General features: G+C 35.8%; 2 protein-coding genes and 1 long non-coding RNA gene across 5 annotated transcripts; 1 reads left to right on the forward strand and 2 right to left on the reverse strand.

Annotated features, from left to right (window-relative positions):
- The first annotated feature begins 3,625 nt into the window (after positions 1–3,625).
- On the forward strand, positions 3,626–5,828 carry LOC138305980 (P2X purinoceptor 7-like). The gene is made up of 4 exons (XM_069246286.1): positions 3,626–3,762; positions 4,265–4,510; positions 4,966–5,214; positions 5,506–5,828. The coding sequence occupies exons 1-4, from the start codon at positions 3,733–3,735 to the stop codon at positions 5,767–5,769; spliced, it is 789 nt and encodes a 262-aa protein (XP_069102387.1). The 5' UTR covers positions 3,626–3,732; the 3' UTR covers positions 5,770–5,828.
- Positions 5,829–6,764: 936 nt separating this feature from the next.
- LOC138305981 (uncharacterized) lies at positions 6,765–16,988 on the reverse strand. 3 transcript variants are annotated; one of them, XM_069246289.1, is made up of 13 exons: positions 16,526–16,988; positions 15,850–16,048; positions 15,368–15,439; positions 14,551–14,613; positions 13,698–13,781; positions 12,985–13,312; positions 12,334–12,616; positions 11,379–11,639; positions 10,879–10,955; positions 10,564–10,668; positions 10,047–10,264; positions 9,606–9,770; positions 6,765–9,348 (listed from the first exon to the last, which is right to left on the reverse strand). In XM_069246289.1, the coding sequence occupies exons 7-13, from the start codon at positions 12,470–12,472 to the stop codon at positions 9,078–9,080; spliced, it is 1,236 nt and encodes a 411-aa protein (XP_069102390.1). In that variant the 5' UTR covers positions 12,473–12,616; positions 12,985–13,312; positions 13,698–13,781; positions 14,551–14,613; positions 15,368–15,439; positions 15,850–16,048; positions 16,526–16,988; the 3' UTR covers positions 6,765–9,077. The 3 variants fall into 3 exon arrangements, with proteins under 3 accessions (XP_069102390.1, XP_069102391.1, XP_069102389.1); XM_069246290.1 differs by having other exon boundaries at positions 11,403–11,639; positions 15,850–16,068; XM_069246288.1 differs by having other exon boundaries at positions 15,850–16,068.
- A 4,309-nt stretch (positions 16,989–21,297) lies between these two features.
- Positions 21,298–24,067, reverse strand: LOC138306567 (uncharacterized). Its single transcript, XR_011205884.1, has 3 exons — positions 23,752–24,067; positions 22,647–22,757; positions 21,298–21,616 (listed from the first exon to the last, which is right to left on the reverse strand). It is a non-coding gene; the product is annotated as an uncharacterized lncRNA (long non-coding RNA).
- Between the last annotated feature and the right edge of the window lie 212 nt (positions 24,068–24,279).

Here is a 24,279-nt window from a genome sequence, read left to right on the forward strand (position 1 = left end):
TCATAAATGAATTATTGCAATTGGTCGTTATCCTCCATTTTTTTTACTTTCATCAGGTAATACTGTACATGTGTGCATTGGAGTTAAAAAGGGACTTCCCCCGGCATATACACTACAAAAGATGATTATAATAGGCGTGGTAATGTATGTAAGTATTTTATGAAAAAAAATTGATTTCATGTACATGTAGGGTAAACTTCATGTTAAGTTTAATTTTAGTGTTGCATGCAAAGCAAATGCGACTTAAAGGGTATTTCATAATTAAACGAGGGGAAAAAAATCAAAGATCCTTTTTGGTGATCAAAATCAATTCTTTATTAAGTAATGTTCTTTTTCGAAATCTTTTCCAGGTCCTAAAAATAAAATCAAGGCCTTGATTTCAAAGGTTATATGATCACCTATAACCTATATCATAGCAAAACTGAAGGCAGTTCAAGAGAAAAAACTGACCAATCACAGGCCTGCAGCAGATCTAGAGATTTAGTGATGTTCAACTTCAAAGCCATGCAATGTACAGTTAGTTGAGTCTTTTGATGTATATCAAAGGACCAAACTATTATCTCATCTGATGTCATACACAGAGCCTTCAGTTTCGCTATGACATATTCCCAGGGTGTAAAGATTATAAGTGATCGTAACCCCTTGAAATCTAGGACGGTCCAAGCATTACTAGGCTCTTATACCTATACTTCCATACACTGGAAATTCTTGGTTTATATCTGGTAGGTTATCATGACCTATATTGTGACATTTGACATACATATACAACTAAGAATATACTAACATATCTACAGTAGGACTTTAGTTAATGGTGGAGATGTGGAATGGTAGTCTCATTCAAAGAAATTCTTGTTGACTGTTAAATCAAAATGGGAAAGCTTTTGTTTCCCTTAGTTGAGTAAAACAATTTTTAATGAGCTTATTATAATAAAGTGTTTGATTGGTTAATAATAGCGGAAATTTCAATATGTCTGCATCCAATGATGTAAAGTGGCCTTGCTTCACATTATATTAACTCTTGTTTACTCTTTCTGAATGTTTGCATATCTAGAATGCCGTTGTTTAGATGGTGTAAACCATGCATTCATCAAATCTTTCAAAAACTGTTTCAGTGTTAAATTGCATTACTGATTACGTAGTTCGATAACTACTGGTGTTTGGATCTTTTGGATTCCTGCATGCTTTAATATTACCATTTTTCTTTCAGCAAACTCCAACAATTGTTTGTTTGTTTAATTTATTTACGTCCTATTAACAGCTATGGTCATGTAAGGACGGCCTACCTTGTATGCGGTGTGTTGCGTGTATGTTGTGCGAGGTGAGTGTACTGGGAGAAACTCCAACAAGAATCACCAGAACAACATTATCCTGTGCAAATCGTCCACATTGTGAAGAGATATATTCATCAGCTGCAATCGTCATGGAAACACTACCCTTTCCTTAAGTTTACATCGCCACATTCAGTGTCGTATGATGGATTAATTGATGTGAAAATGCTAAAAGGACATGGATAGTAAAGCTTTTGAAAATTACTGCATCAAACATTGACTAATTTATTATCAAATATATACATGTATCTTGAATGATGTATTCAACTATCAATAATATTATGTTGATTATTTTTGTGACTTGCAATTGATCAGATTTGTTTTGTTTAAAAAGCAATTTTTAAAATTACAAGATGGTAGAAAGTATAAACCATGATTGAAATTTAAAACATGTAAAAACCAACACAAACTTTCAAAAGGAATATACATTAGTCTCGCATCATTTTTATTCTATATATCATTATGCATTGTTCATATTTATTCCCATACAATATTTTCAAGATCTTTAGAGCATTTATTTTTAACAACCTTATAAGATTAAACATTCCCATGATTTAACCAATTTGCAAATATTTGATCCACATTATCCTATAATAAACAAGTCATTCTGCGAAAGCACGGAATTTTCAATCTGTTATTTCAATCCATATTGATTGAAATTAACCTGAACATGTACTATTACCTCTATTATGATCAATCTTTAATATTTCAATATATCATTACCCTGTCTAGAATCTGAGCTACGCCTCCTTCAGTACTTTCAGTACTTTGATTATCATTTTCACACGTGTTGAAATTAACCTCACAGTGTTTGTTTGTTTGTTTGTTTGAGTTTTACGGCCCATCGACAACTAAGGTCATTTAGGGCCAAACTACAAGTCATGCATTAATATCAGGATAAAAGTTCAGGGTAAGAAAAAGCAAGTAAGGACTAAAACACAGATTGTAAACGTTAATTTGATAAAAAAAGGTTTGCATGGGATAAAATAAATTTGGCTAAAACACATGAGAAAACTCATGCACAATGTTGATGAAACGATGAAATGTTGAGTTGATACGATGTATGATGAGAAAACGTTCATATTTTGCTTAAAATACCGATCTCTTTGAGATAATTAAAAATACGATTATGTCTCACGGCATGAAACAAAGTGTACATGTCGGAGACATCGTAGTATTTATCTCGTATGTGTTTAAAATCAATACAATGCAATAAAATATGCTCCACTGTGAGAGGAGAATCACATGCATGGCATGTAGGAGGATCCTCCCCTCTCAATAGATAGGAATGTGTAAAATATGTGTGTCCAGTTCGGAGCCGAGAGAGTACAACTTCCTCTCTGCGGTCTCTCCGACTGGACAGTTTAGGATTAAGTGTAGGTTGAATTTTAAACAGTTTATTGTTTGTTTCGGTAGACCACCTTTGTTGCCAATGGTGTTTGATGGCTGACTGAATTGAAGGTTTGATGTCGGTGTATGGTAGTTTCAAATCTGTTTGTGCTAGGCGAAGAGCAGTCTTAGCTGCTTCATCAGCCTGTTCATTCCCCTTTATACCCACATGACTGGGAATCCAGAGATAAGTAATTTGAGTTTTAGAAGATAATCGAAATGTTCGGATTAAAAGATTTTGGATTAGAGTATTTCTAGTACTTTGATTATCATTTTCACACGTGTTGAAATTAACCTCACAGTCTGCACGTTGATATCAATATACAAAATGGTTCGTTGTAACGTCAGTATTTTTCTTTTGATATAGCCATCAATTAATCTACAAAAAAATGTACTTCATCTTCTGTATTTTTTGACAAATGAACAGATGTCCGATTTGGATACTTTCACCTTACACTTATTTCATTGTCATCTTAAGATCAAATGTTATGTCGGTGACCTTCATTTGAAATGCATGCATTTTGTTCACCAGAAAACCATTTACTACCGACTGGCGCAGAGGAAAATACACTGTTGGTGTAGTTTAGGAATTGGTATTAATGAATTCAAAAACGATTCAAAAGATTTCAAACATTGACATTTATATACGAGAGGAACGATTCCCTGTCATGGTTACCACAAAGTTAAGAAAAGTTGTTTGTTGTCCCCTTGGTTGTTGATTAGAAGTACTTTTGTTTATTTGACCCGTGAGCTTAAAGGGGTATTCCTTAAAATTTAAAGGTTACGGATCGTTTATTTCTTTTTATGTTCTTATTAACGATGTCAATTAAATATGATGTATACTTGTAAGAAACAATTTTAAGCATCGGAACACTTTTTAGCGCCGCCAGAAAATACACTTTTTAGCTGTCAGTCTTCGCTGAGCCGCCACCTTGGAGGCGTTGTTTCATGACAAACGCATGCGCAGAGTGAGTTACTTTGACAGAGCGAGGCAGAGCGGATCAAAATAAACAAAATGTCGGACTCAGAAGTGCTGGAAAGCGAGGTGAGCGTGTGCGTTTTATATCTAGTGTAACAGATTTGGTATTGCATATAACAACATAAAAACTGGTCAGTATTTGTTAACGGAATGAAACTTTGCGTTATTTGTTGATGATGCATATATTCCGTAGTGGCTATAAGATCAATATCAAAGTCGCATATGAAACAGCGGGGCCCATTGGGGGTAATCAAAAGTCGGGATTTATAATGAAACGAATGTCATAAAGATTTAAAGGGTTGTTCGTTCACACGTGAAACATTTATCACGGCATATTCATAATTATTTACTATTGTTTAGGTCTACTGCATAAAATCGTCCATTTTGGAATTCATTACATAATGTCACGAACACAACGCATGTAATAGGCCTGCATATTTATATAACGGTAAAGCGTTACTGAAAATGCTGATCGAATAGAGCACGTTGGTATTATGAATGAGTTATAAATAGTGGTAGATTTTGACTATGTACTGTAATAATCTTAATACATGATTGTATTATGCAGTTATCAGTGGACCCTGCAGAGAGTGATAATAGCACAAATGGTAGCTATAGTGATGTAAGAAGAGGAGCTCCTGCAAGAGGTAGAGGGAGACCAAGGTCTAGAGGAGGTACCAGATCAAGAAGGGGACGTGGAAGATCTCGAGGGTCAACCCGTGGCAGGGGAAGGGGTACACGACGCACTGTGCGATCTACCACCACAACACCTGACCCAGAGGATGTGTTACAACAGAGGAAAGAGTTTGCCAAGGTATACTTTTTATGTATAAACATGTAAATATAGAAAAATGCATTGACAAACATAAAAAGTTTTTTCTTTATGTAGGTACTTTGGATTATTCTTCATGTATACATATATATTGATGAATAAATAACGAAACTCAGCTAGCCTTATAATTACCAGAGATAGACACAAACTTTTTTTTCCCTAGTAGACCAGAGGCCTAAGGCAGCCCTGATTCTGTTGTGGAGGCCCAAGCTTTTGCCACATATGTTAGGGGTATGGGGGATTCACCACCCAAATTTTTAGTTCCTAGATGCAATTTCCTGCATTTTAGTGAAATTTTTGCTACCTTTTTTTATCTCGATACAGCATATATAAAAAGCCACATTGAACTAATTATTTGTGGTGCTGATAATTATATGTTAATATTTGTGAAATGTTATCATTATCAGATGAAGTAGAAGCATTTTTTATAATTACAGGATAAAGTAGAAAGCATGTCCGAAAGAGAAGCAAAGGACTTTCTGTTGGAAGTAGTAGAACGGCATCCAACTTTTGTGTTGGATGTCATGGAAACAACAGATGTCCAACCACAAGGACACCATCCACCACCTGCAGCTGGAGGCCAGAATTTGCCATGGTGTTCCTGTGGCAAGTGCCGGGATATGCCAACCCCTGAAGAGAGGGTATGCTGTGGCAGGAATCCTGATGCGTGCCTTTCATTAGTACCGGTAAATATAATTGATTTTTAATGTGATAGTTTTTCGTAAATTTATACAATATCTGGCATATTTAATTTGAATTGGATATGTAGGATACAATTTATACACATATTTTTATCAACATGACTAGTATATATCATATATATACCAGGTATATAGTATTATTGGAGAATTTTTGTGTTCACAGACTCACAGTGTAGATATATATATACTGAAATGAAGTAGATGAGTATAGATGATTTCGTAATAAAATATAAGGTTTTGAATTTACAACTTGGTTTAATTTTCATATCATTCCAGGACTTCAATATTCTTGTACTTGATGAGGCAGTACTTGCTCTGGGAAGACTATATCGACAGGATGCATTGGTCTTTCCAGAGGATGAGAATTATAACAAAGCAAATCGTCACCAGGCTTACAGACAGTATACACTTTGGGTCCATGGACGCCTGAGAGTCGGGGAAAGGAAGGTGGTGCCAAGTTGCTGCACATGGAAGATCAGGGATAAGTACCCTGATCCGTATGGACAGTATGTTGGATATTCAGCTGGTAGATTAAACTAAATGAAAGAAGTGCCACCGGAACTGAATGAAAGAAGTGAAGTGTAGGGTGTTACTATGTATAGAGCAAGATGTAATTTTAATAGCTTATAGTGATGTTGACGAAGAAGTTGTTGATGGAAGAGCTAAGGTAAATGAGCAGTAAGTGAAATAAAAAAGAATTAGAAGTCATTTATTAGTCTGTTTTCTTTGTGGAATACCCAGTATTCAAGAAACCACCTGTAACATACACTTGGTATTCTCTGCTGATCACTGCAAGCTATTGTACCTTACCATAACTTGACAATAGTAAAATCTTCAACTAGCCACAAATTCTTTTTGTAGCTACAAGCTGTGTATTCTATGAATAAATGACGTCGCATAGGTCCAGATTAAAACTAGCAATGGTCAATGAATGGAAATTTCACCTCTGTACTTTACCTATTGATATTTTAATCTCGACTATACTAATAAACTACAATAGTATAAAGTTTAGACAAAATCAATAAATCTTTTCTCAAGTGAAAATCTGGAAATATGAAACATACTTTTAGTAGCAGCGACCTTTGTTGTTGACCTTTTGACCCCCAATTCAATTCCAGCCTGTATGACCTAACATTGTGTGAAGTTATAGCAAAATCCATCAATCTGTTTTGAGTTGTCTGGAAACCAGCATTTGGATAGTCAGATAAAGAGACTAACACTGAGATGTATCACTATTGTTGACTAATTAGAATAGCATAGCAAATGAAAAACACTCATATGCACTGGTCATATTACACTAATGCATTGTGCAGAATAGATATGCAGGCAAAGTCACTTTGTTGAAGTGATATAATTCTAATATGTTTGTCTTTTTTGTTGAAATAATTAGCATTGAAAATATCTCTTGAAATGACACAATTAGTGTTCTAGCCCGATTATTATGGAACAGACTTTGACCAAGTGTAAAACAGTTTATTTTGGACTTGGCATACCTCAGATGATGATTAGAAAACTTCAGACATATATGATACCATATTCGACCCAATAAGTCCCCGGTGTGCTTAAAAATTGATGCATATAAGGGGGTGCTTATAGAAACAAATTCGGACTGGCCCCTTCATAAAAGTATTCAACAAATAAAGTCATAAATCAATCTGCTAAAGAAAACAGTGGGGAAACCAACATAGATTTCATATGTTCAGTCTACATAACATTCAAAGTACCAGTAACTTTTAAAAAAGGGGAGGTGTGCTTATAGGTTTGGGGGCGCTTGTTCAGTCGAATATGGTATATTATATTACATATTTTATATGGATAGTTGAACTTATTTACCGTGGCATAAACAACATATCAACAGTTGTATTTTATAGAATATGTAGATCAACATACACACTTGCATATACGCACATAAGTGATAAGATAATCAATTATATCAAATGTATTGTAGTAACAATAAACTATAAGAAACTGCACACTCAAAGAATGCCACAGTCTATCACCCTAACTCTTCAACTGCGGTGGTCCAAACCACTGTAACACCAGTATACAGTTGAATCCTAAACACTGTAATTCAAATACATTGTAATTCAATATAGTTATTACTTATTTTATAAGAAAGGAAACAAAAGACAAACACTTTATATACATCCATCTGGCTTTTCAGGTCAGTCTGCACTAATGTGAGCATATAATATTATATAGTGCCAAATACGGCCCCAAATGTCACAAAAAGAACTTTTGGTTATATAATAAAACAAGAGGACCTGTATAGCTCATCTGGTTTGTTATGTCAAAAAAAATTATGAATACAGGTTTCTCGGAGATTTACCTGAATTTTCCCTGTTTGGCCCCACCCTCCTGCCCCAGAGGGGTCAGAGCCAAGATCTACATAGGTAAACGCTATTTTCTTTTCCCCAAGGATCTTTTTTACCAAATTTGGTTACAATTCTATCACTAGAAGTGATTTCGAGGAAATGTTGATTGACGGACGTCGTGCGATGACAAGCACATCGGGTCTTTGAGTTAGGTGAACCCAACTTTGGAAACCTTTACAGAAATAATTGATTTATAAATTTGACCTATCATTCTATGAAGAGTAATGATCTTCTTTTCTTTTCCTTTCAATTTTATCATTTTGATTCCTAACACAATCAACAGGGAATCAGGGCCATATAATTTACAAACAATTACCTTATAATTATGCCTTAAAAGTTTATGCAAAATCTTATTGAATTTACTTCAGTAGTGTTGAAGAAGTCTAAATATATAAATTGTTTATGGATATACAACATTTGACATAAGGTGACCGAATAAAAGGACTAAAATTATATAAATATAATGTTAAAACACTCAACAGGAATAAATACTGTGTGTAATATACAGTGGATCAAGATGGACCTTTCCTCTTCTTTACTTTTCCATTGAAACCTTTGATAACATAGGAAACTTACACGTTCACACTTACAATTGTGTCAGTACTTCAAGAAGAAAATACCTATACATGAAATAATGAGAAAATCAAAATTGAAAATGGCTGCCTACTGGCAATGTCTTTCCCTATCTAATACAACAAAATAATGCACAAGAAGCTATATAGACCAACGAAAAGCTACGTATGAAACAGAGCAGTAGCAAACAATCACATTCAAAGATAGATGCCTATGTTGACAGACCTGTCCCCAAATGCAAAGCCATATATGTAACTAGAGCCAAAGGGGAGTCTAAATATATATGAAACTTTATATATACATATCCATCAACAAGATATATCCCTTTTGTACTCGGAGAAATAGCGATAACAAACTCCAGCAATCAAAATCAAAGATGGCTGCAATCAATCTATGGACTCAAAATACCCATCTGCTACCTGGTGATTATGGCACATAATACTGGCCCAAAACATTGTCTCTATATTTGGCCAAGGAAATTTACATAAATGTCAATACCTTGTATTACCATGGTTACTCAGCATGCCACAGGCCAACTATATCTTCTCTTAGTTCTAGAAAAAGAGTTGTCGAGTTGTCAGAAAGATAATAGCAAATATATGATCCCCGTAACCTTTATGAAAATAAATTGCATGGCCCCTGTAACCTTGAATGAAGGTCAACATCATTTTAACAAACATTGCAGCTAGTCAACTCGGCATGCTACAAGCACAATATCAGGAAACATACCTTCAAAGTAATAAACAAATCACACACACTCACCAACCTACCTCCCAACACCTTCCACAACCACAACATGGCACAAGCTCAATATAAAATATCTCAACATCATGGCTTATATTGAAATGTTGACAGAAAGTTGTAAAAACAAAGACTAAAAACTTTGTCTCTCTCATTTGATTACATGTCCTTCATTGCACTTTCTTTTAATCTGCTTTTTTGCGTTTCCACAAGTTGTGCAGTTGGAGGTGGTGTCACAGGAGCGATGGTTTTCCTGATCTTTCTGGGATCAGTGGCTGCAAGTACCACTTTCTTTCCCATCCCGGCTTTATCTGCCAATCTGTTTTCTGCAACAGTCTCTAGCAACTGCTCCACATGTGCATAAGACTTCTTTTCTTTGACTGGGTGCACAGCCCATCTCCCAGACTTCTTGTTGAAGTTTCTTTGGTATCTACAATAATGATTAAACTGTCAGGCAAATAGAAATATTTGCAGTAATAAATTCAAGCAAGGAAACAATATATGCATGTAACCACACTTGGTAATAAATGAACATGAAACAATAGATTTCTTAGATATATGTTAATATTGCCAAGCCTTATGTTGGATATGTTGCCGTCATAAGAAAAGCAAGTCATATGTACCACTGTACTTAGACTACAAATAGAACTTTATTGAATAGTTTTTATTACTGAATAATTAACATACCTTATCGAACCATCTTTGTTTCTTTTCACAGGCTTTTCCACATTTTCGTTGTAGTCCATCGCAGCTAGTAAGATTCGAGCATTGTAGACTGGCGGTGTATATGAGAATCTTTTGGCACAGTACATCAGGACTAGCTGGTGGAAATTCTCCAATTCTGCAGTACTCCTACAAAAAATTAATGAATTTTGTTAGTGTATCATTTATTACATGACAAGAGCAGGAAGAGGCAAATGAATTAAAAAGTAGTTTAAAGCATCTATTAAACACTTCTAAAAACCTCTATGAAATAAAATCTGGCTTGACCACTACCCCAGTAAAAATATCACCTGAAAAAACACTTTCCTGGGGGCAAAAACTGCTAATTTCAAGCAATCAACATAATGTTACATGTGCATACAGAGCATTCTTTTATATTTAAGCAATCAATGCCATAATACTAACCTAAAGTTCAAAAAGTAAGACACTTTGCCCAGAAATCTGACATCGAGCACAAGTTTCCTCAGGGCGTCATGTGCCTGACTTCCCTTCGACAACCATTGTTTGGTTCGTTCCTCTTCAGTGAGGGGACCGTAAAGACATCTGGCTTGTCCGTCAATTGTGTATGGCAGAATCCATTCATGTTCTTTGACAACATGATGCAATATACTAGCCCATAAGTCCTGAAAACAAATCAAAGGGGAAAAGTACAATGATTGTATTGAAACCACTAGACATATCATGATTTTTGTCCATTCATGAATGTTGGCCATTTTGGATTTCTTTTTAAATCTACACACGAACACAATAAGCTATTACTATTAGCAATGGTTCCACAACTGTGTTATAGAGGATTATTCTTTGGAAACTAATTTTGGATGGACAGACAAAAACAATATTCATTATTCAAGAATAAGTGGACAAGTATCACAGTAATAACCAGGATTTATTCATATAAAGCACTTATTTTCATCATACTTACAATGAATTCATCATAGGTGTTTGCATGTTGGCAGCAATACCAAAAATGGTTGACTATGTCATGGCTCCATTGCTGTAAAGGTTTACACCCTTTCTGCAGTCCTGCCTGTAAAGAACACAAAATTTTAGCTGATTATTTAAAACATAATCACCAACACCAATCCATCCAAATTAGTGATCAATTCAAATCAATTACAATGTATTTATATTTTAATCCAAGAGAACAAACATAGTTGTGATAAATAGACTCTGATGAAAAGTGCTTAAAACACTGCTAAATAACGAATAAGTAATGATGGAAATCTGAAATACCTACAGCAACAACCTTTTTCCCAAGATTTTTGGCAGCATGCCATATGTCAAAAGAGTGTTTGATGTCTGGATACTCTTTCTCTGCAAACGAAATATTATTGGAATGAATATGTATATGTTACAAGGTATATCACTTAGCCCTGTTAGTGACCATAAAATCAAAATAATATAAAATGATTTAGTACAAGTAGCAGTTATCGAAACAATTATGAGGAATAAAATACATACATTAGACTATAATTTATCTTACTCCAGACAGGGATATCTGCAATTTTACTGGAGTGAAATTTTCCTATCTCACCCTTGGGTAAAGACAAGCTACACGAGATCTTTGCACCTCGGGATAAGATTCTAAGCTGTCAAACACTCGGCACAGCCTCATGTTGGACAACTTAAGAATCATACCACTCGGGTTGAGATTATCCTGTCTCATTAATCTAACACATATTAGTTCATGCACTGGCCCAAATTGTTGTCTGCATATGACCTACAACCAACACCTACCAAAGCATACATACGAGTACTTACTCATAAGGGCTCCAATACCTATATGGGCATCAGTGACCACTTCGATCACTTTGACTTGTTTGTCTTTTAACTCCTTCAGGACCCGTTGGAAGCCCTCTTTTTCCATTGTAGTACTCTTCAGTTGAGTTTCCCTCTTGTCTACTGTCTTAACAGTCAGTATCTTTTTGCTGCTGTTGTCCATGGCGGTGTAAGAGCAATACTGAGCAGAAAAACCGGGACTGTCCATTCTACCGTCCCCTGTAACAATAATAAATCACTGTAAGAACTAGAACTGCATGCCAATGGCTTATTCATCTCCCATCAAAATACTATGACAACCAAATGATGTAGTTCATACAAGAGGTCCAATGAGCCTTCAGGTCTGTCATCTGACAATCACTGCATTACATATAATATATAACATATAATACAGGTACAGTTATAGAACAAATGGCTATAATATAAAAATATTTTTTTGACAACACATTATAAGCCATTGCATACTAAAAACTTTTCAAAAGAAATCGTCAGTTTCTATGTATTTCACTAAGTAGAACAAGGTAATTTGAGTGAACAAATTTGAAGTGCTTCATCCAGCACGCTAATTAATCCCAACACCTGTTTCTAACTTACTGAAAATTTATCTACATGTATTTGAACTCTGGGACCTTGAAAAAAGGGTAGCCCTTTATCCCAGCATGCTACAAATATCAGTACACTAAGCCTTTCTTTCATGAGAAGTTATTTGAATGAAAAGTTAACACATGGCCCACTACATTCATTTGATGAATATCTTCAACCTTTTTTTTTTAATTTAAAAAAAAATATTTTTTTTACCTCTTTTTCCACCAAATATTGCTTTGATTTATTTGGATAAACAACTAATATTCATGTATATATAAGATACCATGCATGTAACATAAGATTGTAAAACGGTACAAATGGTACCTACCAAGAATGACCACATCCTGATTTTGAAATGTCCTGATGACATCTTGTTGCTTACTTTCCCATAACTTTTCGATACTTGGGACCACATACTGTCTTTGGATATTGGTAAAGGTGTTTGATCCCAGGAAGTTCAGCTTCATGAACTTTGCAAAAAGAGCAATTTTTGCAAAGTTGTTTCCAGAGGCAACAATAGCTGCTGCAGACAGCAAATCCCCACCATGCAGGCCTCGGTTCAGAACTGGCTGCGACACCCATTTGTAGACAACGTGGCCATTCAAGAATTTCTGAAATTTTCGAAATATATAATATTAACAAATGTTAAAATTTCAATAAGTAACATAAAATGTGACAATCCTTATATTTTCATTTCTAACTGGAATGCTGCCAACAGCAAGTAAGGAATGGCTAACCACCAGGATATCAAACTCTACCATAAAATATGATTATAGTATAGTTATCATTTAGAGATGAAGGAAAAATGTCAAAAAGTAGTCCTTGTTCTCTGATCCAATGTCCTTTACACATCATTATCGGGGCCAAATAAATGTCTCTGCTTCTCTGTAGTGTGTTTTGTGGCTGATATACTATTTATAGTGCCTATTTCCATTTGAAAATGGCCATATTTCCAACAATGGAAAACTATATTTCCTACCTGATAATTTTGAAATAGTTTTGATTACCCAAGTGAGGTATAATGCTGATCCTACAGTTGATGTTGTCATCTCCACATCTTGTTTGCAGCCTTTTCTATTGCATATGCATTCAATTCTTGTGCTGGCCAAGTTCTTTAAACATTCAACATAAACAATACAAAAGAATCACGAGTCAAATGGAACAACTCAGTTTGTTTGTATATTCTCCTGATTCCAGGACCCCCAGTATCCTCTTTTTCCTTGTCATCTTCATCGTCAGAACTTTCATCACCTCCAAATTCAACATCTCCGACAGCACTATGTAGAATGTTTTCAAAATCTTTTGGTCTGCAATATGAGATAACAAAAAATAAAAAATTGCTTTAAATTAAATTTTTTAAGTGTTATACAAATATTACGGGATTAAGCCACAAAAGTGTGGAATTATACATCCCTTGTTAGTTTTGTTAGTTTAAGACTTTCAATATAGTTGCTTTATTTATCAGTTCCACTTGAAATAAATGCATTGTCTATTCAATATCACACTTTAAAGAACTGATTAAAGTCAGTTAGATATTACATAACTATATTGGATACCACAGTATCTTCAGTGAAGATCCATATTCTGGTTTTCGTAATATTCAGTACACTCAATCACAACAGTTCACATTATCATCCTTTCATGAACTGTATATTTATCACATCTGTTGCTGAATAAATACATCATAATTACCCTAACGTGATGTTAATGCTTGGCTCATAATAATCATCTGTCTCCTCTTCTTCATCTTCTTCAATGGAAACATCCAATGACAATCTGAAGGATAAAAACATATTTTCAATTATGGGATCTGTTAGCTAGGATACCAGAGAGATATCTATTGACACCCAATTGAAAATTGAGAGATGGATCCTTCCTCTAGATCTGCACTCCTCTTTTAAATATTTCATAACATGAACAAGAGATCCCACTGGATCTTGGCGTCCACCAAAGATTTATCTATGTCTGACAATTTTAAGAGTGACCTTTACTCTACTTTTCAACTTCATTTATCGAAATCCATGATGGCTACCTGGCGACCATCTTGTTGACAGATCAGAAACAAATTTCAATATGCACAACTATGGCCCTAGTGAATACTATTTTTACAATGAAATTTGAGAACAATCCCCTCACTACTTTCTGAGAAATACCAGTAACAAATGTTAGCTGTCAAAATTCAAGATGGCTGCCTATAGTGGCCATCTTGTTGACCGATCGGTCTCGAAATGCATAGGCCCAACTAGGACCCGAGGAGAACCTACATATAAGATATGAGAAAGGTCCCTTTAGTACTTAAATTTCTGAGACTGTCAAAATAAGCCGGCCAGCTGCTAGTGATCCATGTGGTTTTCAAATAAGTCCCAAACTAGAGAAAAATAGGAATCCTACATATATTCTACTTAGAATGAACTCTCTATTAAAAAATTCAAGGAAAAGATCATTATATCTGCCTAATGACAGTGGAGTAAAACATGCATGGATACAAATGTTTATACAAATGCAATTTACCAACTAATGTATGTAAATGTGGCATTTAACTTACTCAAATGGGTTGATGAAGGAGCTTTCCTTAGTTCTACTAGTGACCCTCTTTAATTGCTGGCTTCTGGAAAATGAAATAAAGAGATTCAGTTTAGTTTATATATACTGACGGTAATACTTTGTCTGTAACAGTCCTTGTGCTTTGATGATATTGAGTTAGTTATGAATAATAGATTTACTCTAATGGTAATATAACTCATCACTTTATAAACAAAACACATACCGTATTCGACCCAATAAGCGTCCATGTCCCTATAAGCGCCCCTCCCTTTTTTTGAGGCTTCGATTTCAATTGCCCAGGCAGAAATAAAGACCAAAACTGTATAGATTTTCAAAATTTCTTAGCACCTTTTCGTTTTGTTTTTTTTTTTTTTGTTTTTTTTTTTTTTCAATTTTTTAAACGCCCTTGGCGCATATTGGGTCAAATGCGGTACTAAATATCATATTCCAATAATAGCAGCTGTCTTATCTTTACTAGCATCCCTGTTATTACTCTACAGTAATTAAATAATACTGTGTCACACTGAAAGAAAAGCGAAATACATTCTTGCACTTTAATGCAAAGTCTTACACGTGTTTACAAAAAACAAGCATATGTTGCTGATTATTCATCTTGGCTTATTGATATAGGTGTTCAGAGAATCATAACCAATAGTACCGGGTCTGGTATATTTGTTTTATACATGTGTGCATGAATGTACAGTTCATGTGTGTAAATTGTAAAATGTGTATTTGCATGTTTTTATTTCTACATAACACTATCTAAATTTTCATACAACTATAACAAATAAGTTACAAGGCGTTTGTTAATTATTTACCTTCCTGCTTCTTCTGCTGGGTTTTTTTGCGGTTATAGCTCGGTTACTCCAGATATACCAGAACCTGATGCACTGAAAAGAGCAAATAATACCTACATGTAAAAAAATCCAATATACATAGCACACAAAATTAATTACATCAATATAGATATAAATATTTTTTTTTTATTTCTAAATTTTTGATCACTATGTGTGTGTGTGTGTATTCCGCCTGAAGATGCCTATGAAGGCGGAAAGGCCTTGCGAAAAAGTCTTAGTTTTTCTTTGTTATTTAAATACCTTTGCAAGGAACCTTTGAGTATATATCCACATGCATGATGCGTACAAATGTATCAATTCAACAATTTAGGTTAGCCTTCCGTTTTGAAAAGGGTGATAATGACATGTACACATCATACTGGTATATATGCTGATGCAGTTGAAAATTATATTATCATTAATTTACATGCAGACCAATCATTCACTTCTGGTAATTAAAAAACCTTGCATGCCCTTCTTCAGAAGAAATTTCTGATATATCTGTGAGACCAGAAAGCACAACTTGTTTTGATGTCTCTTGATCAATAGATCTTGATAGCGGATATGGAATTCCAGGTGTAGACGTTTTAGTTTCTTTCGAACTCTGTGATGTCCTTGACATCCCTGGAGTTGCCACTTCTATGTGTTGGCTTGCTGTTGCTCCTTTAAACATGTCATCATATCTGTCATATAGATCATATAGATCATATAAAAAATTATATGTAATAAATTATAATATGGATACAGTAAACTTCTACTAACACTTAGGTAATAAATCGGTTATTATGTTTTAATCACTAACATGTATAATAAAACACAACCTACGGTCATTGAATTGATGAAGAAAACTTCAATATGACCAAGAAGCTTATAGCTAAATAGACCGAATAACAGATATATCAGGTACGACTAGTACACTGAATACCGGGAGAAAAAAACCCTTCGGGGGCCCCACTATTTTGACATCGTACATTTCACAAATATACAGAAAATCAACAAATAACAAGATAACTGTGTAGATATATAATCATTAACAATCTGTATGTTTATACCATGAACCAATTACGTAATACATGCTGAGGATACATTGTTGTAAATCACATCTAGGCCAAAGTACATGCACTTTCATTTTATACTTACCGATCGAGAAGAAAATGTGCCACCTCGCTGTGAAAATCCAAGCCTTTTTCCTCCTTCAATACATTCCATCGCTCCATTGCATCGCCTATGCTTATTCTGGATTTCCCTCTTTTGGAATCTTTACTAATTTTTCTACGTTTCCTCTCAGAAGATGTAAGTATACTCGGCCTCCCTTTCTTTCGTTTTGTGCCTTGCTTGTCCGCCATTTTTCGTATCTTCTTTTTCAAGCGGTCACGCATGCGCAAACTATACACTTCTCATCAGAATATGGGCAGGGCTAAACATATAGTGGCGGACCGCCACAATATAATTTAATTAATTAATCAAACGGACAATTTACTTCTCCTAACTTCTAAATTTTGTTATTCACGCAAGGGCCATGAATTCCAAGGTACGTTAAAAATTCAAATGGCCGAGCTTTTTTATTTTACAAAAGTTTTGACTACAGTTATAAGGAATACCCCTTTAAGCTTCTGATTCAAGGTCAAAGTCATTCAGGTCCAATGAACTTCTTTTGTTAAGAAGTTGTTTATATGGAAAAGTTGATGCCGGGCGGACGGACACCGCGCCACGACATAAGCTCACCTGCCGGTGAACTAAAAATGGTTGTCTGTTGTCAATTTTGTTTTCGGGTCAGTCTCAAAATAGATCATACACAACTCGGGAAATCTGAGGAGGATCCATCTAAGAACTTTCTGAGAAATAGCAATAACATGAATTGTTTAAGGACGGAGAGTTGTCCAAGAGTTCTGCATGGATTTTAACCAAATTTAGCCACAAACATCCTTAGGGAAAGGGGAACAGAACTTGTATAAATTTTGACTCTGACCCCCCGGGGGCAGGGCCCAATAGGGGATATAGAGGTAAATCCTATAAATCGCTACTTGTCTTAGGAGTTCTGCATGGATTGTAACCAAATTTGGCGAGAAACATCCTTGGGGAAGGGTAATATAGTTTGTATAAATTTTGGCTCTTACACCCGGGGGCAGGAGGGGCAGGGACCAATATGGGAAATAGCGGTAAATCCTATAAATCGCTACTAGTCATATAGTTCTGGTTGGATTTTAACCAAATTTGGCCCAGAAACATCCGTGGGGTTGACAGAATTCGTATAAATTTTGGCTCTGACCCCATGGAGCAGAAAGAGTGGGGCCCAATAGGGGAATTAGAGGTAAATATTCATAGAAAAGAAACAAGTGAACCTGTAATCAGAATATTACTAGGCATTACAAACCAGGCGAGCGATACAGGCCATCTGGGCCTCTTATTGTCATGTATGGTTGTATATGTGTATAACATGAGCTGGTAAGAACTGAAAAATACAAAACATCCGTTAAACATGTACAAATTACAAAGTGAATATTATTGTAAGTGGACGAGATGTCCTATCGAGATTCAATTACACATGAGACAACTCGTCCCAATGTAACTATGGGCCGAGATTGTCAGGACACCACAACGCTAATAAAGACAACACCGTGTAAACTTTATAAGAGCACAACACTCAAACGCAGAAACTTAATTTCTAAATACTTAATTTAAATATCGGTAGATTTAGGGGCCAAAAAGAGCCATTACCATATCTAGTCCTTTAGCTTATAACTCTTGCATTAAGGAGTGAGGGTTTGTTTCGGGGGATGCCCCATTTTAACAACAGCCTCTATGGGCCCACTCGCGCCTTTGTACTTGGAGATAGAAGGGTTAAATGCATAACCAAACAGGCGTCTGGATCGATAGTTACACCGCGGGGAAAACGGTTTAGAACTCGAGTGTGTATTGTGTATGGTAGATGTCAGCATTGACGTAGGCGATGTCGTAGTCACAGAAGGGGTGAATGTCCAAAAAAAAGTCTTAACCTGACAAAGTTGTTCTTCAACATTATAGGATTGTCAGCGTAGTTAACTAAATGGAATGTCGAGACGCGGTTCTAGAGTCCATAAAGTATCAGGCTCTGCGTCAGAGGTTGTAGGCAACTTTACATATTCGCCGGGTAGAAGGACAGTTCTTTGGGTATTTCGGAGAAGAAAGGCCTGTGTCCGACAACACTGGACTGCGTAAATCGCCGTTAGGTTCTGCCGTAGTTGTCAACATCGGAACCGTTTATGACTATTTGGTGCTAAGCGGGTCGGAGACCGATATCATTTTTCATCATGAAGGGATTACCAGCTAAGACGTCAACATCGAGCTGTTGAACCACGAGTGCGTCTAGTTCGAATGTTAAATTGCCGTGGATGACGTAACAGTGAACTTCTCCAATTACATCCATAGCAGTGACGCAATCGGCTTGGCGAGCGATCTGCGACGCCAGAGTTATTGGAAATCCGTACACACGCGCTGCCGACGCACGGACCATATTGGAGGTAGCCTCAGTGTCTAAAGTCAGTCGATCAGGATGTTCACGGAAAAAACAGTTATGAACTGGGGATTGTATAATGCTGACGCGAAGGGCGGATGGGTCATCAACACTGACGTCCTGAACGACGCTTTCCATATCAGGCTCCCAATCAGATTCTAGTGCAGTCTTGGGTGAACTAGTGTCGACCTCAGTAACTAGACGCGCCAGACTCAATAGTTTCTTATCCTGATCGGGAAGAAATCGTTAGTCAACTAAATTGTGAGTATTGAAAGGTCGGTTAGCCGACTTGCACAAGATGCATGAGCGGGTCTATCTAGGACGGTCCTTACGGGTATAACCTCTAACACACATGGCTTTAGGGTCTTCTACACATCAGACTTCGTCAAGAAGCGAGCTGAGGGCTTGTGAAATTTTGGGTTTTAACGAGGCTATAGACTAATTGACCCATCCCCAATCTGAGCTAAGCTCCGCCCACTTTCCCGAAGCATGGTTACTGTTGCTAGGTCGGAAAAACACTGAGGAAAGATGGCGGATGCTGCGATAATCCGTGCAGCAACTTGAAGGATCTTCCGCACGACTTTTCTTTAAAAGTATTCAAACGAATCCATCAGTTTAAAATCAACACAATAGGCTCCAATGGGGTTTCAAATATTTTATCGAGGGGTATCTTGGGAAAGTTAAACTAACAAAACCAGCATCGATAAACTGTCAGTTTCGGAGCCAACGAAACAAATGACCAGCCGCATCTGCTGCATCTCGACATAAATACAGTGAGGATATCTTTATCTATTTGCCCATGTGTTGCAGGCCAAGTAAAAAAAACTTTAACTGTATATGCAGGCTTTCCATGTGTATTTATAAATGTTTACAAACATTACCTTACCTTTGGCTCCGCCCCCTCGCTCGAATGACAGACAGTTCCGAACGCAACTACTCAGCGATACGTAGCCGTCAGGAAGTACTTCGTCTACAGTAAACACGGCTTGAACGAATCAAGGAAATACATGTATTATCATAAAGGATAGCTATCAGGTTCATTATTACTGCAAACACAAGGCAGTCGAATTGAAAAAAAAACTCACTTGATCTACTGGTAAGTGTTCGTTATAACCGTGGTGTACTCTTGACGTAGTACTCGTCAGTTGAGTCACAGGAGTTACCTCGTGATACATATGTATAACTAACTCGGGTCACAGCTTCTTGTATTAGCTCCTATGTTATTTCTCTCGTAAATTCTTGAGCTTGTCTCAAGCACAAGTTCTGATAGCAACTGCAGTCTTACAATGTAGTCTTAGCGACAGTGCTCATACATCTCATGATCAGATAAAAACAATGAAACCAACTCTAATAATACACCATAAATAGCTTTATTTTGCAGCCTTAAATTTTTCTTGAAATCTTGCAATAAAGAATATAGAATGCCCAATAATGGTATAATATATCATATAACACATCAGTTAAATAATACTTATAACCTGTGATGATGAGAAGATAGGTGTTTTGATTTTGAGAAATGTTTTCAACTGATGTACAACATCAGTTTAAAGAATTCTCTGTTTAGAATGTAAAGAAATTACAGAAGTTACAGTATTATGTCAACATGTATACAGTTTATACTGTGTTGTAATTTTGAAATCATTTTCATAAAATATGCTTTTAAGTAAAAGCATCATGAGCATATGATTGTAACCTCAGACCTGCAAATGTATGTTCATTAAATGTCTTCTTACAGCAGGGAAAATGGCATGTTATCATTGTTATGCCTTTTCTACATTTACTTTTGATATCAAAATTTTACGTGTACATAAAATGAACAAAATTATACCAAAATTGTGTAATGAATTCCAGAGATGAACTTGAGATTACACTCCTCAATCTCCGAATGAATGTTAAATCATTTGTCGGTCATGATGCCATCCATATCATGTAGGTATCTCTCCATAACAAGCTTTTTCAGCATTTCCCGACACCCTGACTGGTTGAATATTTCCTTGTTAGACATAAATCCATCAAATAACACAGGTATAAAAAAATAATTGAACCTCTTGGATCACATGCCACAAGACTCTTAAGTTCAATGTGTTTGTAGACTTATAATCCGAGTGGGTTTGGGAATGCACAGACAATGATGTTGGTTTAGAAATCTTTATTTCTGTGCAATCAAATACAGCAAATGTGGTTGGAAACTCCAGCTGATGAACATTGGGCATGTGTTCATATATAACATCTCTTGAGGGCCAGATAGAAAATTCTCCACATCATAAATACAAGTAATCCATCCACTTGGGAACAATACACTTGCAGTTTGGTTTCTTATGCCAAATCTGTAACCAAGATTCTTATAATCAAAGTCGTGACGGACTTTCAATATAACTACATGTAATAACATTGATTAATTAACATTAACATTGTTGATTTTCAACAGACAGTGACATAACTTCTTTCTGTCTATTGGTAGGCAAGTTGATAGGATATTCTGCAACATCTGATACAAAAAAGTTCACAATATAATCATACTGTTGTGTTGTAAATCCAGTGTAGTATCTGAACTGCTCCTCATTTGTCTCAAGTTCATGAACATTAAAATGATGTTATTGCTTGTCAGTTTGAACTGAAGAGCTGGAAAATTTTCTCTGTAATGTTTGGTATCTGCATAGAGTGTCAAAGAAGATTTTTCCTGTCTATGTTGGATGTTCTCTTAATTGCCAAATTACAAAACGTCCATCGGAACACCCCTGAAATCAAATGAAGAGACATATCATATATATATATAAATAATTCCATAAACTCAAACAATGCTTCTTAGTTCTTGACACTAATCTCTCATATAGACCTTTTGAAAATCAAGACATTGTATATGAAGTTTTATTTGTCCTCAGCATATATTATATATAACATTTTGCATTGGTTAGTTTATATTAAAGCCTTGAAAGTCTGTTTGGTCAATACAAATAATTAGTTTAAATAATTTAAAAGACTTATTAACATAAAATTATCCTGTAAACCCTTGTTTTCATTTCTTTTTCAAACATTGATATTTATTCGTTAACAGTCTCAGCCTCTCCAAAGGAAGTTGGGATGGGGTCGCTTCATTTGAGCCTTGACATTCTTTAATTTCAGACTCTCATATATAATTTTATCTCAAAACTTTATTAACATATGCACTGCTGACAAGTAAACATATCATGAAATTTAAAATAAAGGCATCTATTTGTGGAATATTAAGAAAACAATCTGGATTCAAGCACAAGTAAGAAAATTTTTTACAATTATCTTCAAAAAGTGTTCCAATGTTGGGTAGCGTCACGTTACTCCTATATAGAAACGAAATTGATTTGTTTTCTATGCATCCATACACTTGCGGCTGCAGTAACTTAATATGAAATTTGATAAACTCATTAAATAATTTGACATATTAAATTATAACATACATGTATAATTGTAAGACCTCTACAGACACTTTAGCCCTTCAAATCTTGATTTCAAGTAATAATACAAGTATAATTATAGCGTAATTTGGGGCCGTGCCAGGTTTGTTGGTGGATGAAAGCTGGGAGTAATCGGAGAAAAGTACCTCACAACTGCCCCTCATGGTATTCGAACTTGTGACCCAGAGACGAAGGGATTGTGGAATATATTTGGACATCTTCAATCACTCGGACATGTACAAATACTACAATGGAGGTACAACTCTCACTGATGTGAATGTGTTGTAGCCTGTACACATAATAACTGATACTTTGTAATGCATTGTAATCAATTTACCTTTCCTGTTTACTGATGGTGGAAAAATGATTTTTTCCTCTTAGGTGGTTGACGCACAGGGTGTGAACCTTTTGTGTCTCTGCTATTAGGACCATGCCCGCCATGGAAGTGCTGATATGAAACAAAATGTATTACAATAATTATTATTACTTTAAATTAATGGAGTCAATAAATATGCATACTTAAAAACCTTGTCCCACATGTTGTTAGATCTTTGTAACAGCGACCCCGAGTTGGAGTATCGGTGTATAGTATAAAATAATAATAAAAAAAATCACAAAATATTTGGTCCAAACTCACGCTTACATGTATAGAAGATGTACGGTATATTCTCATAGTTGTATATAGACCCATTTTTAATTTGTAATCCTAAATTAAGAAACAAAAATGCAGACTTCAGTCAAAATCTAAGTTTTTCTCTTTATGTGACTGGGTCAATGTTTCGTGAAATCGGGGTCAGGTCATCTTATATACCTAAAACCCCTATATAACTATAAAATACATGCGCTGTGTTGTCTGAATTTACATGTCCCTGTGTCAAGTACTGTTATGTAGCCTTGAGTGAATGTTGCTGTTATGACTTTTGACAGTCTAGCTATGAGACGTGATAGCAAGTACGTTTCTGCTGAAAGATACTCTTGAAAATCCTTGTTGTTAATTTTTCCTACAGTTATTCTCAAAACGTGTTTCAATATTGATTATTACCCGCATATATCAGCCAACACCCCCTCTTAAACTAAATACATTTTCACGGGGAAGTAAACTTAAATGTGCCATGTGATCATTGATTGCTGAAGTCTATTTCAAGTTACATGTGCATTAATTCCTCAACCATAACTTCATATTCTCTATACCTGCTTGAAATCGAAATCGCACGTAGGCCACTAGTGTCACTGTTGATTGATCTGCATGAAGGCTTCCGTACAGTAGTACGCCTACTCACTGATCAAGCTACCTGTCGTCTGCTCGTTCACCGACTGGTCACGTTTTGCATTGGTTCACTATATATCGTTTCGTACATATATCTAAATAAGCTATATCACTATTCTTATTCTAACTTTGAAATAATTAAAAATAATTAAAAAAAAAACTTACGAAAACGTACCTTTGAACAAAACGTGTTTGTCGATTTTGTCAACATCCAGCTAATCGTGGAGTCTGTTACATGTGCGAATCCACCTCAACATCGATAAATGTTGCTCTTACATCTCTCACACGCTCCGGATACTGAATGTCAAAGTTTCATAGACCAAATGTGCATCCTTTCACCGTTATAGTATCAGAAACGGTCGTAAATGTAAAGTCCAAGGCAGGTCGGTCAAGCGCCGTGTTTGTCTGACCTAATGGCGGGGGGCGTGACGACAGGACCGAGGTGAAGGGGTGAATTATTTTCATTGGTCAAAAAATAAAAAGGGGCGGAGTCGGGGATGGGTCAATTGCAGAGTTCAGCACCGTATTTCTGCTTAACATGTAGAGGAAGACCGGGGTGGATTAGCTGTAGCCAGATAACGACAATGGTATTCTCGAGTATAGGTGTCAGGTCTTCATCAGCCTGAACTACCTCACTGTGATGGCTGACACCGCCATTATCTGTTAAAAGGTTATCATCGAAAAGGTCAGTGAATCTTTGACA

This window comes from Argopecten irradians, chromosome 13 (genome assembly GCF_041381155.1).
Source record: "Argopecten irradians isolate NY chromosome 13, Ai_NY, whole genome shotgun sequence".
In the NCBI taxonomy this organism is placed as follows: domain Eukaryota; kingdom Metazoa; phylum Mollusca; class Bivalvia; order Pectinida; family Pectinidae; genus Argopecten; species Argopecten irradians.

What these genes read in the sequence shown, in the direction of transcription:
- LOC138305981 (XM_069246289.1), bottom strand. Translation starts at nt 12,472, where the DNA reads ATGAAGCTGAACTTCCTGGGATCAAACACCTTTACCAATATCCAAAGA. An exon ending in TCAGGATGTGGTCATTCTTG is followed by an intron (nt 11,640 to 12,333) that starts GTAGGTACCATT and finishes TTATTGTTACAG; the next exon opens with GGGACGGTAGAATGGACAGT. An exon ending in TCTTACTTTTTGAACTTTAG is followed by an intron (nt 9,771 to 10,046) that starts GTTAGTATTATG and finishes AATTTTTTGTAG; the next exon opens with GAGTACTGCAGAATTGGAGA.
- LOC138305980 (XM_069246286.1), top strand. Translation starts at nt 3,733, where the DNA reads ATGTCGGACTCAGAAGTGCTGGAAAGCGAG. An exon ending in AGAGGAAAGAGTTTGCCAAG is followed by an intron (nt 4,511 to 4,965) that starts GTATACTTTTTA and finishes TTATAATTACAG; the next exon opens with GATAAAGTAGAAAGCATGTC. An exon ending in CGTGCCTTTCATTAGTACCG is followed by an intron (nt 5,215 to 5,505) that starts GTAAATATAATT and finishes ATATCATTCCAG; the next exon opens with GACTTCAATATTCTTGTACT.